This window comes from Lithobates pipiens, unplaced genomic scaffold (assembly GCF_037356315.1).
Source record: "Lithobates pipiens isolate NorthernLeopardFrog02 unplaced genomic scaffold, aLitPip1_a1.2 Scaffold_19, whole genome shotgun sequence".
Classification (NCBI taxonomy): Eukaryota; Metazoa; Chordata; class Amphibia; order Anura; family Ranidae; genus Lithobates; species Lithobates pipiens.
The window spans coordinates 597,742,325-597,762,430 of NW_027507764.1; the positions used below are offsets into that span (position 1 = coordinate 597,742,325).

Genomic DNA, 20,106 nt, shown 5'->3' on the forward strand with positions numbered 1-20,106 from the left:
TCCTCCAAGTCACCCCTCCTGAAGAACAGAAGTCTACAAGTCAAGCCGTGTTTTCCCTTTTTATGGACTGATTACGAAGAAGATGAAGATTCATGGAGGGACACATGGGAGCGTATGACAAGAGGAGGAACTGTTGTGGAAATATTATGAAGACGTATTTAACCACTTGCAGACCGGACCATTTTGCTGGTCAAAGACCAGACCACTTTTTTGCGATTCGGCGCTGCGTCGCTTTAACTGACAATTGCGCGGTCGTGGCGACGTGGCTCCCAAACAAAATTGACGTCCTTTTTTTCCCACAAATAGAGCTTTCTTTTGGTGGTATTTGATCGCCTCTGTGGTTTTTATTTTTTGCGCTATAAACAAAAATAGAGCGACGATTTTGAAAAAAACGCATTATTTTTTACTTTTTGTTATAATAAATATCCCCCAAAAATATATAAAAAAACATTTTTTTCCCTCAGTTTAGGCCGATACGTATTCTTCCACATATTTTTGGTAAAAAAAAATCGCAATAAGCGATTATTGATTGGTTTGCGCAAAAGTTATAGCGTTTACAAAATAGGGATAGTTTTATAGCATTTTTATTAATAATTTTTTATTATTATTTTTTTTACTAGTAATGGCGGCGATCAGCGATTTTTATTGTGACTGCGACATTGTGGCGGACACATCGGACATTTTTGACACATTTTTCGGACCATTGTAATTTATACAGCAATCAGTGCTATACAAATGCAGTGATTCCTGTGTAAAGGACACTGGCAGTGAAGGGGTTAACCAGTGGGTGGCAGTGTAGGGGTTAAGTGTTCCTAGGGGTGTGTTACTAACTGTGGGCGGGGGCTGGGCTTTAATTTAGTGAACACTGATCTCTGCTCCAATCACACGGAGCAAAGATCAGCGTCACTAGTTGCTAGGCAGAATGGAGAAATGCTGTTTACAACGGCATTTCTTCATTCCGCCGCTCCGTGAGACGATCGCGGGGATGCCCGCGGCGATCGAGTCCGCAGGTCCCGCGACCGGACTCACGGGGGTCCCGACCAGCGCGGGAGCGTGCCGCTGGCGGCGTGCTTCCGGTTGCAGGGCGGCAAATTTAAAGGGACGTACCTGTACGCCCATTTGCCTGCCCGTGCCATTCTGCCGACGTACATTGGCGTGCGCTGGTCGGGAACTGGTTAATATGTATTGTCATAGTGTTAGTTCTCCAGCAACCCGCTCTAAAGAGCCGACTGGGGCTGGCTGAGATCCGTTTGGTAGTGAAAAGCTCCTCGGGGATGTAGAGACGTGTTTGCAGAGTGGGGATACGTCCGCCAATGAAGGGCCCCTGTGCAATGCACAGAACGATCATCTGGGGGGGGGGGCATGCGTTCACTCTGCAAAGACATTATCGGATGTACGCTCGTGCCACCCCTGTGTGCCTGATCAACACATTTGGGGGGGGGGGGGCACCTGCAGATAATCTCCCACCCACAGGGACGGTAGTATAATCTGAGTATGCTTTGTTCTCCGAACAACGCAGAACAAGGATTCACGCCAACGATAAAAAAACGGGAGTCTTTGATTCGCTGTGTTCGGGGACGGCATCCATGATCTCAATCTTCCTGAAGATAGTGTACAGAGACAGGGGACCCCCCCGTCCAGACATGCCCATAAGACTCCCCTAGTCATTGTTTATTGGCTGTTGTATAACCCCTCCTGTTTGAAGGAATACCTGTGCTTGATTGGTCGATTGAGAAACCATGAGGCTCTATTGTTTATAAGTATAAGGATTGCTCCAAGGTCCAGGTCAGTTGGTCGAGCTGAGGGAGCTAATAAGGGGACTATGTCTGTTTATTGGGGAAATGTGGGAGACACGGGTTGTTTAAAGATGCATTATACCAAAAGGCTGAAAGGGCGCTTAATAGCGCAAAAGAGTATAGTTGTTTTTCCACGACAGGGGTCAGCCTGTCAGTGCTCAGACCATACGCCGCACACTGCATCAAATTGGTCAGCATGGCTGTCATCCCAGAAGGAAGCCTCTTCTAAAGATGATGCACAAGAAAGACCACAAACAGTTTGCTGAAGACAAGCAGACTAAGGAGATGGAATACTGGAACCATGTCCTGTGGTCTGATGAGACCAAGATAAAGGTATTTGGTGTCAGATGGTGACAAGCGTGTGTGGGGGCAACCAGGTGAGGAGGACAAAGACAAGTGTGTCTTGTCTACAGTCAGGCATGGTGGTGGGGGTGTCATGGTCTGGGGCTGCATGAGTGCTGCCGGCACTGGGGGGCTACAGATCATTGAGGGGACCATGAATGCCAACATGTACTGTGACATACTGAAGCAGAGCATGATCCCCTCCCTTCAGAGACTGGACCGCAGGGCAGTATTCCAACATGATACTCCATGTTACTGCAACACGATGGTGTGACCCCACCCATATCAAGCCTCCTCCAATCAGGACCATTCTTTGGACTGTGTGGCCCCCTATAATAATAGAAGATCTGTCACAGGCTCCGCCCACATCACAGAGCTGATTCGCTCATCCTGATATGACCAGCATTCCCGCCTCCGCCCACCATGACTCCACCCAAAACTCCGACCCCAAAACAAATCACCAATCATTTTGCTGCAAAAATGGTTTATTAAACTTTATACACAGCGCTCTATACAGGAGGAGCTCCGCCCCCAAGGTATTTACATCCTTCATACAAACGTCCGCCGCATGCTCAGCGCCTGGAGAAATCTCCACCTGAAACAGAGAAAACAGGAAGTGGGTGGAGTCAGTGCATTTAACTCCGCCCTATACTGTATTGGGGAGCTCCACCCATGTGACACCTCCCTGGGACACATTATGGAAGAAAGACCGCCCCATTTAAAAGGAGAACTCCACACAAAATCAATGCCCCTCTGCCCATTGTGGGAGGGGCAGAGACACAAACTACTGCAGAGAACCTCCCTATTGTGGGAGGGGCAGAGACACAAACTACTGCAGAGAACCTCCCTATTGTGGGAGGGGCAGAGACACAAACTACTGTGGGAAATCTCCCCATTGTGGGAGGGGCAGAGACACAAACTACTGCAGAGAACCTCCCTATTGTGGGAGGGGCAGAGACACAAACTACTGCGGGAAATCTCCCCATTGTGGGAGGGGCAGAGACACAAACTACTGTGGGAAATCTCCCCATTGTGGGAGGGGCAGAGACACAAACTACTGCAGAGAACCTCCCTATTGTGGGAGGGGCAGAGACACAAACTACTGCAGAGAACCTCCCTATTGTGGGAGGGGCAGAGACACAAACTACTGCGGGAAATCTCCTCATTGTGGGAGGGGCAGAGACACAAACTACTGTGGGAAATCTCCCCATTGTGGGAGGGGCAGAGACACAAATTACTGCAGGAAATCTCCCCATTGTGGGAGGGGCAGAGACACAAACTACTGCGGGAAATCTCCCCATTGTGGGAGGAGCAGAGACACAAACTACTGCAGGAAATCTCCCCATTGTGGGAGGGGCAGAGACACAAACTACTGCAGGGAATCTCCCCATTGTGGGAGGGGCAGAGACACAAACTACTGCAGGGAATCTCCCCATTGTGGGAGGGGCAGAGACACAAACTACTGCAGGGAATCTCACCATTGTGGGAGGGGCAGACACACAAACTACTGCAGGAAATCTCCCCATTGTGGGAGGGGCAGAGATACAAACTACTGCAGAAATCTCCCCATTGTGGGAGTGATTATACAACACTCACCCTGACAACTGCTACACTCGCAGCTTTGAATGACGGGAAGGACCACAGGCTCCTCCCCCCCATCTTCGCATTGGAGGTTGAGGATCTTCACCGGGGTGTCGGGGTCCAGTCTGTAGCTGCAGCAGTCGCACACCGTCTGGAGGTAGGGCTCCTGGAAGACAGAGGACAAGCATGACACCATTCTGGGGCAGAGACAACTTGGGCACATAATGACCCGTCCCCTTCCTAAACACCAGGACACATAGATGGCGTCCTCCTGCCCGTATTATAGGTCCCTAGATCAGGTGTTCCTCCCACATCTCCCTTCTCACCTCAGCCAGGACGTTGGTCCAGGAAGTGCAGCGGCCCCGGCAGAAGCTGACCTCCACCTGGTCCAGGTAACAGTTGCCTTTGGTGATGTTCCGGAGTTCTGTGTGGAGGCGGCACACTGGCGATCGATCGTCTGAAGGTAAAGAGGATGCGTTATTCAATATTCATATTATCGGACTGGACACCATTCCCTGGACACGTCAAGTTGGAGCCTGGGATCTCTTACCTGGGATCTCCCTGCGGCACACGGGGCAGCACTCTCCGGGCTCCTGGACCTTCACCTCTCCCTGCCAGGGGGACACAATGGTTATTACACCCATAGACATAACAGTAAGTGGGATTGGGGGAGGGGATCTGTGATCCTGGGTCTCACCTCCACACAGTAGAGCGGGGGACACACTGGCGCACAGACTCCGAGACCGTTTACACAGTGGCACACCAGACACTCGTCCTGCCATGTCGCTCCCGCCTGTAAAAAACACAAATTCCAGAATTTTCCATCATCTAAGAGATAAGGTCCATCAGACCCATTCTAGGTCCTAGCTCAATGCATTCTGGGAGCTGTGGGAAATAATTGGGGTGAGGCAAGAATATCTTCTGACCTCCACTCATAAATGGTCTGACCATGGAAATGGAGCAGGTGATTGAGTTCCCATTTGAGCTCACACACAACCTTCAGCGATTCCATTGGCTGAAAATCAATAAGTGTAATCACCCACCCGGATCACAGTTTTAGACTAGACTTCATAGTGATGTCACCGCCTGCCAAGAGGGGAAGCTTTTGATTGGCCCATTCTGCATACAGTATATAAGGCCGCCATATAAGGTTTAGGGATGTGCACAGCCAATGAAGGGTCTAAAGTGGGGTCTGGAGAATCGGTTAAGGTGGAGAGGTCCACCTGGACCCCATATCAGACTTGTTTCATCGTGGTCTGAAATCTCCACCTGCCAAGAAGGGCTCAGTCTGTATATTTTTGGCTGCCATTTAAAGGTTTGGGAAGAGCGAGTGGCGACCAATCAATAATAGCACTCACTCACCTGGACCCTATGTCATTAGAGTCAACTTCATTGTGATTTAAAGTCACCACCTGCCAATAAAGGAAGCTTTTCATTGGCCCGTTCTGCATTCATAGGGCTGAAGATGTACCATGGGCCGTGACAGGCCCAGACTGGAGCCTGGAGGGGAAGTTGGTTTAAAGATGTTGTTCTCCAAAACTCCTCTGTTCTACGACCACGCAACTCCCAATGATTCCATGGGCCACCAACTGATAATGGCAATCACCCCCCTGGACCTCATATCATCAGACTCGGCCTCATGGTTAGATGAAGTCAACAATGGCCGAGAATGAAAGTGTTTAATTGCCCCAGTCTACATATTTATGGCTGCCATATAAAAGCTGAGGATGTGTACGGCTTGTGAAGGCTCCAAAGTGGAGTCTGGAGTAGAGGTTGATGCAGAGAGGTTAAACCCCAAAACTCTGCTGTTCTACCTCCACACAGCTCTCAATGGTCCTATTGGCCACCAATCAACAATGGCAAACTCCCACCTGGACCTTGTGTCATCAGACTCTGAAATCACCTCTTGCCAAGAAGGCAAGCTTTTGATTGTCCCAATCTGGCTGCCACATAAAGGTGTGGGATGTGCATTGTCTGTAAAAGGTCTAGAGTGGAGTCTGGAGGAGAGGTTAGGGTGAGGAGGCCACTCCCCGAAAATCTGCTGTTCTACCTCCACAAAATCCTCAATGGTCCTATTGGCCACCAAGCGATATCGGCAACCACCCACCTGGACCCCGTGTCATCATCCTTATCGTGATTTGAAGTTCAGGTCACCTCCTGCCAAGAAGGGAAGCCTCTGATTGGCCTATTGTGTAGATTTATGACCGCCATATAAATGTATTGGGATATGCCTGGCCTGTGAAGGGTCAGGGTGGAAAGGTTAATTCTCAAAAATCTGCTGTTCCTTACAACCCTCAATGGTTCCTTTGGCCCCGATCTATAATGACAATGATCCACCTGAACCCAATATACTCAGATTCGGCCTAATTGTGATCTGCTGTCACCACCTGCCAAGAATAGAAGCGTTTGATTGGCTCATTCTGCATATATAAGGCCGCCATATAAAAGGTTTAGGATTTACACGGCCCCTGAAGGGTCCACAGTGGAGTCTGGAGGAGAGGTCAGGTTGGAGAGGTTGTTTCCTGAAAATCTGCTGTTCTAACTCCACACAACCCTCAATAGTTCCATTGGCCACCAATCAATGAGGGCAATCACCCACCTGAACCCTAATATCATCAGACTTGACTCATGCTGATTTGAAGTCGTCACCTGCCAAGAAGGGAAGCTTTTTATTGGCCCATTATGCTTATATAAGTTTTGGGATGAGTATGGTCCAAGAAGGGTCAAGAGTGGAGTCTGCAAGAGGTTGGAGTAGAGAAGTCATTCCCTGAATTCTGCTGTTCTACCGTCACACAACCCTCAATGGCCCTATTGGCCACCAATCATTAAGGGCAATCTCCCACCTGGACCCCATAGAATCAGACTCTGGCTCATTGTGATTTGGCATCACCACCTGCCAAGAGGGGAAGTGTCTGGTTGGCTCATTCTGCATATGTATGGCCGCCATAAAAGAGTTTGAGATGAGTATGACAGCAAAGGGTCCAGAGTGGAGTCTGGAGCAGAGGTCATTCCCGAAAAAGTCTGCTGTCCTACCTCCACACATCCCTCAATGGTCCATTGGCCACCGGTTGATAATGGCGACCACCCACCTGGACCCCATGTCATCAGACTCATCATGAAGTTCAGGTCACCACCTACCAAGAAGGGAAGCTTTTGATTGGCCCAATCTGCATATACAAGGCCGCCACATAAAGGATTGGGATATACATGGTGCATGAAGGGTCCAGAGTGGAGTCTGGAGGAGACGTCACTCCCCAAAAATCTGCTGTATGTGGCTCTTCGGGGGCAGCCAATGTAAACCAGAATGAAGGGTCACCGTACCTCATAGAGCTGTCCATCGTGTTCACACTCGCAGTGCGCAGGACTCACACACTGTCCTGTACTGCTCCGGTAAGTCCCCGTCTCACACACACAGCTCCCCAAGGTGCTGCTGCTACAGTTCCTCCATGGCTCTCTGTACAGTTCCTGACAAGTCCGTTCACACAACTCCTCATCGATGGAAGGACGTCTCCATCTCTCCCCGATGGGACAACCTGACCGGAGACAGAGGAAACGTCAGGAACCCACCATGTGTCCCCGATGGTGTGTACAGTCCCTGAACTATGTCCCTGAGCTATGTCCCCGATGGTGTGTACAGTCCCTGAGCTATGTCCCCGATGGTGTGTACAGTCCCTGAGCTATGTCCCTGATGGTGTGTACAGTCCCTGAGCTATGTCCCCGATGGTGTGTACAGTCCCTGAGCTATGTCCCCGATGGTGTGTACAGTCCCTGAGCTATGTCCCAGATGGTGTGTACAGTCCCTGACCTATGTCCCCGATGGTGTGTACAGTCCCTGACAAGTCCGTTCACACAACTCCTCATCAATGGAAGGACGTCTCCATCTCTCCCTGATGGGACAACCTGACCGGAGACAGAGGCAACGTCAAGAACCCACCATGTGTCCCTGATGGTGTGGACAGTCCCTGAGCTATGCCTCTGATGGTGTGTACAGTCCCTGAGCTATGTCCCCGATGGTGTGTACAGTCCCTGAGCTATGTCCCCGATGGTGTGTACAGTCCCTGAATTACATCCCTGATGGTGTGTACAGTCCCTGAGCTACGTCCCTGATGTTGTGTACAGTCCCTGAGCTATGTCCCTGATGGTGTGTACAGTCCCTGAGCTATGTCCCTGATGGTGTGTACAGTCCCTGAGCTATGTCCCTGATGGTGTGTACAGTCCCTGAGCTATGTCCCTGATGGTGTGTACAGTCCCTGAGCTATGTCCCTAATGGTGTGTACAGTCCCTGAATTACGTCCCTGATGGTGTGTAGAGTCCCTGAATTACGTCCCTGATGGTGTGTACAGTCCCTGAATTACGTCCCTGATGGTGTGTACAGTCCCTGAATTACATCCCTGATGGTGTGTACAGTCCCTGAGCTACGTCCCTGATGTTGTGTACAGTCCCTGAGCTATGTCCCTGATGGTGTGTACAGTCCCTGAGCTATGTCCCCGATGGTGTGTACAGTCCCTGAGCTATGTCCCCGATGGTGTGTACAGTCCCTGAGCTACGTCCCTGATGGTGTGTACAGTCCCTGAGCTATGTCCCTGATGGTGTGTACAGTCCCTGAGCTATGTCCCTAATGGTGTGTACAGTCCCTGAATTACGTCCCTGATGGTGTGTAGAGTCCCTGAATTACGTCCCTGATGGTGTGTACAGTCCCTGAATTACGTCCCTGATGTTGTGTACAGTCCCTGAACTACGTCCCCGATGGTGTGTGCAGGATGGTCGGCCACTCACTGCAATCTGGGAGGTCGCAGTCCCTGTGGCGGCTCGCGATCCCTGTGCATTCCTCTCCATCATACAGACGCAGTTGCGTTTTCCGTCGCTGTGCGGTCTGGACTCCGGTACCACATGTGACAGAACACGGCGACCAGTCCGACCACGGGGACCACTGACAGTCCACTGTAAGGAAAGATGAATCAGAAGAATTGACTCCACCCAGGAGGATCATGTCTAACACAGGAGGCGGGTCAATAACTAGCCAACGACAGAGAAGGATAGCGATCCTAGGGGGTGGGACTTACCGGCACAGTCCTCTGCAGTGCACAGGAAGCTTCCCATGTGGCAGGTGCTGCAAGACAGAGAAGACAGAGAAGATATGATACATGTGAAGGGTCCCTGCATGGACCGCGTGTACCCTGCATCGCCCCTCTTACCAGTTGTTACATTGGTGGTAGATGACGGTGCCCGCCGGGTACGCCCTCCCCCGCTCTTCCAGTGTCAGGTTGGCTGTCCAGGGCAGGTGGGGTGAAGGTTGGAGGGCGCACATACAGTCTTCCGGGGTGACGCAGACTCCGCCCTGGATGACCTGGAGGGGGCGTGACACAGGGAGGAAATCAGACATGTCCGGAGACCATCGATCTCTACTACAAACCAATCGTTCCGTCCAACCCTCTCTCACCCCCGCCCTTTTCTGACCCCTCACACCCCCCGCCCTTTTCTGACCCCTCACACCCCCCACCCTTTTCTGACCCCCTCACACCCCCCACCCTTTTCTGACCCCCTCACACCCCCCGCCCTTTTCTGACCCCCTCACACACCCCGCCCTTTTCTGACCCCCGCCCTTTTCTGACCCTCTCTGTTCACAAATTTCTGCATTTTGCATTTTTGTTTTAGCAGAGACCCCCGAGAACAAAATGGGCGATTGTTGCAACTTTTTATGTTGCACCGTAATTTGCGCAGCAATTTTTCAAATGCAATTTTTTGGTAAAAAATCATTTTTTATGAATTCAATAAAAAAAAAAACACAAAATTTACGCTGAGAAAATAGATACCGAACACGTCACGCTTTATAACTGCGCACACTTGTGGAATAGCGGCGAACTCCGGTACTTAAAATGGAAGTAAACCCTGATGGGTGTTACTTCCTCTTTGATTCCCTGCAAAGGTAAAGCATAATGGACTACTATGCATCGCATCGCATCGCATCGCATCGCATAGTAGTCCATTATGTGTCACTTACCTGACACAGGAGCCAGCGAAGTCACCGCTGTCCCCTGTAGTTCCGAGCATCCATCTTCTTGGTGGGTCTCGCTGCTCCGGCGCTGTGATTCTCCAGAGCAGCGATGACGTCACTCCAGCGCATGCGTCCGGGGGCCGACACTCGCTGCATATCGCGGCGATCTGGGGCCTGCCCAGTGCGCCTGCGCCGTAGACAGCGGTGGCTGTCTTTGGGTAAATATCTCCTAAACCGTGTAGGTTCAGGAGATATTTCTTGTACCTACAGGTAAGCCTTAATCTAGGCCTTAATCTAGGCTCACCTGTAGGTCAAAGTGGTTTGAAAGGGTTCACACCCACTTTAATCTCCATAGGGGAGAAGGTCTGGTGCTAGAACGATCGCTCTCCCTCTAACGATCGCACTGATACCTCACATGTGTGGTGCCAACGCAGTTTACACATGCGGGTGCGACTTACGTACGCGTTCAATTCTGTGCGCGAGTGCGGAGGGACCGGGCGACTTACTTTTTATTTTTACACTGTCCCTTTAAAAATAAAAAATAAATAAGAAAAAAAAAAATATTTAAAGGGACAGTGTAAAGATAAAAAATTAAAATAAATAAGAAAGAAAAAAAATGATCCGGAACCTGCGTGGGTCATTTCCTTTTGGCGCACCGGTAATAAGCCAGAGAAACACGGGTGAGTGGTGGGAGAGAGGGGGAGGGGAGGAGGGGCCGTCCCCTCTCACCACTTCGGAAAGCATTCACAGTCTATCCATTCAGTTCGGATCCCCTCCCCCCCCCCCCCCGTGGTCACCTACCTGTCCTCGGGGGCAGGCACAGCCGGGCTGGCACGTCTCATTCAGGCAGGCGGTGTCGGGTCGGAGGTCGGCGCAGGTCATAGGGCAGGAATTGGCGCAGTCGCTGTGAATCTGACCGTCAGGACACTCTGCGGAGAGAGGTGCGATCGTTCATGGAGGATTATGAAGCAATCGATGATATGTACAGATAATCATACAATGCTGGCCCCGCCCCCGCGGTACCTGGAGTGCAGTTGTGGGAGTTGCAGGTTCGGTGCAGGACCAGCAGATTGGGACACGGCTCTCCGCCGGGATCGCCCGATACCAGGACCGTGCGGTTCCTCTCGGAGACTCCTCCCCCGCAGCTGGCGCTACACTGGCTCCAGGCGGACCATTGGCTGAGCACGCAGCTCGCTAGATGGAGGTCGATGGAAACATTTTATGGTCAGGATCTCCACATCAATAATCCAGCAGCAGGCTGCCAATCAGAATCGTTCATTGACAAGTTAAATCTGATTGGCTGCTCACCGCAACTGGCACATTGGACCGGCTGTGTGTGTATGGATAGGAGGGGATGTCTATGGGAAGGAGGCGATGCCTATGGGTAGGATGATGTCTATGGGTAGGAGGCGAATTCTATGGGAAGGAGGCGATGTCTATGGGAAGGAGGCGATGTCTATGGGTAGGAGGCGATGTCTATGGGTAGGAGGCGATGTCTATGGGTAGGAGGCGATGTCTATGAGAAGGAGGCGATGTCTATGGGAAGGAGGCGGTGTCTATGGGAAGGAGGGGATGTCTATGGGAAGGAGGGGATGTCTATGGGTAGGAGGCGATGTCTATGGGTAGGAGGCGATGTCTATGGATAGGAGGCGATGTCTATGGGAAGGAGGGGATATCTATGAGAAGGAGGGGATGTCTATGGGTAGGAGGGGATGTCTATGGGTAGGAGAGGATGTCTATGGGAAGGAGGCGATGTCTATGGGAAGGAGGCGATGTCTATGGGAAGGAGGCGATGTCTATGGGAAGGAGGGAATGTCTATGGGTAGGAGGGGATATCTATGAGAAGGAGGGGATGTCTATGGGTAGGAGGGGGTGTCTATGGGAAGGAGGCGATGTCTATGAGAAGGAGGCGATGTCTATGAGAAGGAGGCGATGTCTATGGATAGGAGGCGATGTCTATGAGAAGGAGGGGATGTCTATGGGTAGGATGATGTCTATGGGAAGGAGGGGATGTCTATGGGAAGGAGGCGATGTCTATGGGTAGGAGGCGATGTCTATGAGAAGGAGGGGATGTCTATGGGTAGGAGGGGATATCTATGAGAAGGAGGGGATGTCTATGGGTAGGATGATGTCTATGGGAAGGAGGGGATGTCTATGGGAAGGAGGCGATGTCTATGGGTAGGAGGTGATGTCTATGGATAGGAGGCGATGTCTATGGGTAGGAGGCGATTTCTATGGGAAGGAGGCGATGTCTATGGGTAGGATGATGTCTATGGGAAGGAGGGGATGTCTATGGGAAGGAGGCGATGTCTATGGGAAGGAGGCGATGTCTATGGGTAGGATGATGTCTATGGGAAGGAGGGGATGTCTATGGGAAGGAGGCGATGTCTATGGGTAGGAGGTGATGTCTATGGATAGGAGGCGATGTCTATGGGTAGGAGGCGATTTCTATGGGAAGGAGGCGATGTCTATGGGTAGGATGATGTCTATGGGAAGGAGGGGATGTCTATGGGAAGGAGGCGATGTCTATGGGTAGGATGATGTCTATGGGTAGGAGGTGATGTCTATGGATAGGAGGCGATTTCTATGGGAAGGAGGCGATGTCTATGAGTAGGAGGTGATGTCTATGGGTAGGAGGCGATGTCTATGGATAGGAGGCGATGTCTATGGGAAGGAGGGAATGTCTATGGGTAGGAGGGGATATCTATGAGAAGGAGGGGATGTCTATGGGTAGGAGGGGATGTCTATGGGAAGGAGGCGATGTCTATGAGAAGGAGGGGATGTCTATGGGAAGGAGGCGGTGTCTATGGGAAGGAGGCGGTGTCTATGGGTAGGAGGCCATGTCTATGGGTAGGAGGGGATGTCTATGGGTAGGAGGCGATGTCTATGGGAAGGAGGCGATGTCTATGAGAAGGAGGGGATGTCTATGAGAAGGAGGGGATGTCTATGGGAAGGAGGCCATGTCTATGGGAAGGAGGTGATGTCTATGGGAAGGAGGCGATGTCTATGGGTAGGAGGGGATGTCTATGGGTAGGAGGGGATGTCTATGAGAAGGAGGGGATGTCTATGGGAAGGAGGCGATGTCTATGGGAAGGAGGCGATGTCTATGGGAAGGATGGGGTGTCTATGGGTAGAGGGGATGTCTATGGGAAGGAGGCGATGTCTATGGGAAGGAGGCGATATCTATGGGAAGGAGGCAATGTCTATGGGAAGGTGGCAATGTCTATGGGTAGGTGGCAATGTCTATGGGTAGGAGGGGATGTCTATGGGAAGGAGGGGATGTCTATGGGTAGGAGGGGATGTCTATGGGAAGGAGGGGATGTCTATGGGAAGGAGGGGATGTCTATGGGAAGGATGGGGTGTCTATGGGAAGGAGGCGATGTCTATGGGAAGGAGGCGATGTCTATGGGAAGGTGGCGATGTCTATGGGAAGGTGGCGATGTCTATGGGAAGGTGGCGATGTCTATGGGAAGGTGGCGATGTCTATGGGAAGGAGGGGATGTCTATGGGTAGGAGGCGATGTCTATGGGTAGGAGGGGATGTCTATGGGTAGGAGGGGATGTCTATGGGTAGGAGGGGATGTCTATGGGTAGGAGGCGATATCTATGGGTAGGAGGGGATGTCTATGGGAAGGAGGGGATGTCTATGGGAAGGAGGCCATGTCTATGGGAAGGAGGCCATGTCTATGGGAAGGAGGCCATGTCTATGGGAAGGAGGCGATGTCTATGGGAAGGAGGCGATGTCTATGGGAAGGAGGCAATGTCTATGGGTAGGTGGCAATGTCTATGGGTAGGTGGCAATGTCTATGGGTAGGTGGCAATGTCTATGGGTAGGTGGCGATGTCTATGGGTAGGTGGCGATGTCTATGGGTAGGTGGCGATGTCTATGGGTAGGAGGGGATGTCTATGGGAAGGAGGGGATGTCTATGGGAAGGAGGGGATGTCTATGGGAAGGAGGGGATGTCTATGGGTAGGAGGGGATGTCTATGGGAAGGAGGGGATGTCTATGGGAAGGAGGGGGTGTCTATGGGAGGAGGGGGTGTCTATGGGAAGGAGGGGATGTCTATGGGAAGGAGGGGGTGTCTATGGGAAGGAGGGGGTGTCTATGGGAAGGAGGGGATGTCTATGGGTAGGAGGGGATGGCTATGGGAAGGAGGGGATGTCTATGGGAAGGAGGGGATGTCTATGGGAAGGAGGGGGTGTCCATGGGAAGGAGGCGATGTCTATGGGTAGGAGGGGATGTCTATGGGTAGAAGGGGATGTCAATGGGTAGGAGGCGATGTCTATGGGTAGGAGGCGATGTCTATGGGTAGGAGGCGATGTCTATGGGTAGGAGGCGATGTCTATGGGTAGGAGGCGATGTCTATGGGAAGGAGGCGATGTCTATGGGAAGGAGGGAATGTCTATGGGTAGGAGGGGATGTCTATGGGAAGGAGGCTATGTCTATGGGAAGATGGCAATGTCTATGGGTAGGAGGGGATGTCTATGGGAAGGAGGCGATATCTATGGGAAGGAGGCTATGTCTATGGGAAGATGGCAATGTCTATGGGTAGGAGGGGATGTCTATGGGAAGGAGGGGATGTCTATGGGAAGGAGGGGATGTCTATGGGAAGGAGGGGATGTCTATGGGTAGGAGGGGATGTCTATGGGAAGGAGGGGATGTCTATGGGAAGGAGGGGATGTCTATGGGTAGGAGGGGATGTCTATGGGAAGGAGGGGATGTCTATGAGAAGGAGGCGATGTCTATGGGAAGGAGGCGATGTCTATGGGTAGGAGGGGATGTCTATGGGAAGGTGGCGATGTCTATGGGAAGGTGGCGATGTCTATGGGAAGGAGGGGATGTCTATGAGAAGGAGGCCATATCTATGGGAAGGAGGCCATGTCTATGGGAAGGAGGCGATGTCTATGGGAAGGAGGCCATGTCTATGGGAAGGAGGCGATGTCTATGGGAAGGAGGCGATGTCTATGGGAAGGAGGCGATGTCTATGGGAAGGAGGCGATGTCTATGGGAAGGAGGCGATGTCTATGGGAAGGAGGGGGTGTCTATGGGAGGAGGGGGTGTCTATGGGAGGAGGGGGTGTCTATGGGAAGGAGGGGGTGTCTATGGGTAGGAGGGGATGTCTATGGGTAGGAGGGGATGTCTATGGGAAGGAGGGGATGTCTATTAGTAGGAGGGGATGTCTATGGGAAGGAGGGGATGTCTATTAGTAGGAGGGGATGTCTATGGGAAGGAGGGGATGTCTATGGGAAGGAGGGGATGTCTATGGGAAGGAGGGGGTGTCTATGGGAGGAGGGGGTGTCTATGGGAAGGAGGGGATGTCTATTAGTAGGAGGGGGTGTCTATGGGAAGGAGGGGATGTCTATGGGAAGGAAGGGGTGTCTATGGGTAGGAGGGGGTGTCTATGGGTAGGAGGGCGTGTCTATGGGTAGGAGGGGGTGTCTATGGGTAGGAGGGGGTGTCTATGGGTAGGAGGGGGTGTCTATGGGTAGGAGGGGAGGTCTATGGGAAGGAGGGGGTGTCTATGGGAAGGAGGGGGTGTCTATGGGTAGGAGGGGGTGTCTATGGGTAGGAGGGGGTGTCTATGGGAAGGAGGGGATGTCTATGGGAAGGAGGGGGTGTCTATGGGTAGGAGGGGATGTCTATGGGAAAAAGGGGGTGTCTATGGGTAGGAGGGGGTGTCTATGGGAAGGAGGCGATGTCTATGGGAAGGAGGCGATGTCTATGGGAAGGTGGCGATGTCTATGGGAAGGAGGGGATGTCTATGGGTAGGAGGCGATGTCTATGGGTAGGAGGGGATGTCTATGGGAAGGAGGGGATGTCTATGGGTAGGAGGGGATGTCTATGGGTAGGAGGCGATGTCTATGGGTAGGAGGGGATGTCTATGGGAAGGAGGGGATGTCTATGGGAAGGAGGCCATGTCTATGGGAAGGAGGCAATGTCTATGGGTAGGTGGCAATGTCTATGGGTAGGTGGCGATGTCTATGGGTAGGTGGCGATGTCTATGGGTAGGTGGCGATGTCTATGGGTAGGTGGCGATGTCTATGGGTAGGAGGGGATGTCTATGGGTAGGAGGGGATGTCTATGGGAAGGAGGGGATGTCTATGGGAAGGAGGGGATGTCTATGGGAAGGAGGGGATGTCTATGGGTAGGAGGGGATGTCTATGGGAAGGAGGGGATGTCTATGGGTAGGAGGGGGTGTCTATGGGTAGGAGGGGAGGTCTATGGGAAGGAGGGGGTGTCTATGGGAAGGAGGGGGTGTCTATGGGTAGGAGGGGGTGTCTATGGGTAGGAGGGGGTGTCTATGGGAAGGAGGGGATGTCTATGGGAAGGAGGGGGTGTCTATGGGTAGGAGGGGATGTCTATGGGAAAAAGGGGGTGTCTATGGGTAGGAGGGGGTGTCTATGGGAAGGAGGCGATGTCTATGGGAAGGAGGCGATGTCTATGGGTAGGAGGGGATGTCTATGGGAAGGTGGCGATGTCTATGGGAAGGAGGCGATGTCTATGGGAAGGTGGCGATGTCTATGGGAAGGAGGGGATGTCTATGGGTAGGAGGCGATGTCTATGGGTAGGAGGCGATGTCTATGGGTAGGAGGGGATGTCTATGGGAAGGAGGGGATGTCTATGGGAAGGAGGCCATGTCTATGGGAAGGAGGCCATGTCTATGGGAAGGAGGCGATGTCTATGGGAAGGAGGCGATGTCTATGGGTAGGAGGGGATGTCTATGGGAAGGAGGGGATGTCTATGGGAAGGAGGCCATGTCTATGGGAAGGAGGCGATGTCTATGGGTAGGAGGGGATGTCTATGGGAAGGAGGCGATGTCTATGGGAAGGAGGCGATGTCTATGGGAAGGTGGCGATGTCTATGGGAAGGAGGGGATGTCTATGGGTAGGAGGCGATGTCTATGGGTAGGAGGGGATGGCTATGGGAAGGAGGGGATGTCTATGGGAAGGAGGGGATGTCTATGGGAAGGAGGGGGTGTCCATGGGAAGGAGGGGGTGTCCATGGGAAGGAGGCGATGTCTATGGGTAGGAGGGGATGTCTATGGGTAGAAGGGGATGTCAATGGGTAGGAGGCGATGTCTATGGGAAGGAGGGGATGTCTATGGGAAGGAGGGGATGTCTATGGGAAGGAGGCCATGTCTATGGGAAGGAGGCCATGTCTATGGGAAGGAGGCGATGTCTATGGGAAGGAGGCGATGTCTATGGGAAGGAGGCGATGTCTATGGGAAGGAGGCGATGTCTATGGGTAGGTGGCAATGTCTATGGGTAGGTGGCAATGTCTATGGGTAGGTGGCAATGTCTATGGGTAGGTGGCAATGTCTATGGGTAGGTGGCGATGTCTATGGGTAGGTGGCAATGTCTATGGGTAGGTGGCAATGTCTATGGGTAGGTGGCGATGTCTATGGGTAGGTGGCAATGTCTATGGGTAGGTGGCAATGTCTATGGGTAGGTGGCAATGTCTATGGGTAGGAGGGGATGTCTATGGGTAGGTGGCAATGTCTATGGGTAGGTGGCAATGTCTATGGGAAGGAGGCGATGTCTATGGGAAGGAGGCGATGTCTATGGGTAGGTGGCAATGTCTATGGGTAGGTGGCAATGTCTATGGGTAGGTGGCGATGTCTATGGGTAGGAGGGGGTGTCTATGGGTAGGAGGGGATGTCTATGGGAAGGAGGGGATGTCTATGGGAAGGAGGGGATGTCTATGGGAAGGAGGGGATGTCTATGGGTAGGAGGGGATGTCTATGGGAAGGAGGGGATGTCTATGGGAAGGAGGGGGTGTCTATGGGAGGAGGGGGTGTCTATGGGAAGGAGGGGATGTCTATGGGAAGGAGGGGGTGTCTATGGGAAGGAGGGGGTGTCTATGGGAAGGAGGGGATGTCTATGGGTAGGAGGGGATGGCTATGGGAAGGAGGGGATGTCTATGGGAAGGAGGGGATGTCTATGGGAAGGAGGGGGTGTCTATGGGAAGGAGGCGATGTCTATGGGTAGGAGGGGATGTCTATGGGTAGAAGGGGATGTCAATGGGTAGGAGGCGATGTCTATGGGTAGGAGGCGATGTCTATGGGTAGGAGGCGATGTCTATGGGTAGGAGGCGATGTCTATGGATAGGAGGCGATGTCTATGGATAGGAGGCGATGTCTATGGGAAGGAGGCGATGTCTATGGATAGGAGGCGATGTCTATGGGAAGGAGGCGATGTCTATGGGAAGGAGGGAATGTCTATGGGTAGGAGGGGATATCTATGAGAAGGAGGGGATGTCTATGGGTAGGAGGGGATGTATATGGGAAGGAGGCGATGTCTATGGGAAGGAGGCGATGTCTATGAGAAGGAGGGGATGTCTATGAGAAGGAGGCGATGTCTATGGGTAGGAGTGGATGTCTATGGGTAGGAGGGGATGTCTATGAGAAGGAGGCGATGTCTGGGGGTAGGAGGGGATGTCTATGGGAAGGAGGCGATGTCTATGAGAAGGAGGGGATGTCTATGAGAAGGAGGCGATGTCTATGGGTAGGAGTGGATGTCTATGGGTAGGAGGCGATGTCTATGGGTAGGAGTGGATGTCTATGGGTAGGAGGGGATGTCTATGGGAAGGAGGGGATGTCTATGGGAAGGAGGCAATGTCTATGGGAAGGATGGGGTGTCTATGGGTAGAGGGGATGTCTATGGGAAGGAGGGGATGTCTATGAGAAGGAGGCCATGTCTTTGGGAAGGAGGCGATGTCTATGGGAAGGAGGCGATATCTATGGGAAGGAGGGGATGTCTATGGGAAGATGGCAATGTCTATGGGTAGGTGGCAATGTCTATGGGTAGGAGGGGATGTCTATGGGAAGGAGGGGATGTCTATGGGTAGGAGGGGATGTCTATGGGAAGGAGGGGATGTCTATGGGAAGGAGGGGATGTCTATGGGAAGGATGGGGTGTCTATGGGAAGGATGGGGTGTCTATGGGAAGGATGGGGTGTCTATGGGTAGGAGGCGATGTCTATGGGAAGGAGGGGATGTCTATGGGTAGGAGGGGATGTCTATGGGAAGGAGGGGATGTCTATGGGAAGGAGGGGATGTCTATGGGAAGGATGGGGTGTCTATGGGTAGGAGGGGATGTCTATGGGAAGGAGGGGATGTCTATGGGAAGGATGGGGTGTCTATGGGTAGGAGGCGATGTCTATGGGAAGGAGGCGATGTCTATGGGAAGGAGGGGATGTCTATGGGTAGGAGGGGATGTCTATGGGAAGGAGGGGATGTCTATGGGAAGGAGGGGATGTCTATGGGAAGGATGGGGTGTCTATGGGTAGGAGGCGATGTCTATGGGAAGGAGGCGATGTCTATGGGTAGGAGGGGATGTCTATGGGAAGGTGGCGATGTCTATGGGAAGGTGGCGATGTCTATGGGAAGGAGGCGATGTCTATGGGTAGGAGGGGATGTCTATGAGAAGGAGGCCATATCTATGGGAAGGAGGCCATGTCTATGGGAAGGAGGCGATGTCTATGGGAAGGAGGCGATGTCTATGGGAAGGAGGCGATGTCTATGGGAAGGAGGCGATGTCTATGGGTAGGTGGCAATGTCTATGGGTAGGTGGCGATGTCTATGGGTAGGAGGGGATGTCTATGGGTAGGAGGGGATGTCTATGGGAAGGAAGGGATGTCTATGGGAAGGAGGGGATGTCTATGGGTAGGAGGAGGTGTCTATGGGTAGGAGGGGATGTCTATGGGTAGGAGGGGATGTCTATGGGAAGGAGGGGATGTCTATGGGAAGGAGGGGATGTCTATGGGAAGGAGGGGATGTCTATGGGAAGGAGGGGGTGTCTATGGGAGGAGGGGGTGTCTATGGGAGGAGGGGGTGTCTATGGGAAGGAGGGGATGTCTATGGGAAGGAGGGGATGTCTATGGGAAGGAGGGGATGTCTATGAGAAGGAGGCCATATCTATGGGAAGGAGGCCATGTCTATGGGAAGGAGGCGATGTCTATGGGAAGGAGGCGATGTCTATGGGAAGGAGGCGATGTCTATGGGAAGGAGGCGATGTCTATGGGTAGGTGGCAATGTCTATGGGTAGGTGGCAATGTCTATGGGTAGGTGGCAATGTCTATGGGTAGGAGGGGATGTCTATGGGAAGGAAGGGATGTCTATGGGAAGGAGGGGATGTCTATGGGTAGGAGGAGGTGTCTATGGGTAGGAGGGGATGTCTATGGGTAGGAGGGGATGTCTATGGGAAGGAGGGGATGTCTATGGGAAGGAGGGGATGTCTATGGGAAGGAGGGGGTGTCTATGGGAGGAGGGGGTGTCTATGGGAAGGAGGGGATGTCTATGGGAAGGAGGGGATGTCTATGGGAAGGAGGGGGTGTCTATGGGAAGGAGGGGGTGTCTATGGGAAGGAGGGGATGTCTATGGGTAGGAGGGGAT

The 20,106-nt window shown here is 52.5% G+C and overlaps 1 protein-coding gene across 1 annotated transcript in view; it reads right to left on the reverse strand.

The window, feature by feature from the left end:
- Nucleotides 1-2,605: 2,605 nt before the first annotated feature.
- LOC143998145 (SCO-spondin-like) overlaps nt 2,606-20,106 on the reverse strand; it is a 296,161-nt gene continuing 278,660 nt past the window's right edge. The window contains exons 104-114 of the mRNA XM_077493885.1: nt 10,738-10,908; nt 10,516-10,643; nt 8,915-9,066; nt 8,783-8,829; nt 8,496-8,660; nt 7,041-7,252; nt 4,417-4,512; nt 4,270-4,330; nt 4,046-4,176; nt 3,735-3,885; nt 2,606-2,733 (exon numbers count right to left, since the gene is read on the reverse strand). Coding sequence (XP_077350011.1) covers nt 2,711-2,733; nt 3,735-3,885; nt 4,046-4,176; nt 4,270-4,330; nt 4,417-4,512; nt 7,041-7,252; nt 8,496-8,660; nt 8,783-8,829; nt 8,915-9,066; nt 10,516-10,643; nt 10,738-10,908 — 1,337 coding nt within the window. The 3' untranslated portion in view covers nt 2,606-2,710. The remainder of the gene's footprint in view (nt 2,734-3,734; nt 3,886-4,045; nt 4,177-4,269; nt 4,331-4,416; nt 4,513-7,040; nt 7,253-8,495; nt 8,661-8,782; nt 8,830-8,914; nt 9,067-10,515; nt 10,644-10,737; nt 10,909-20,106) is intronic.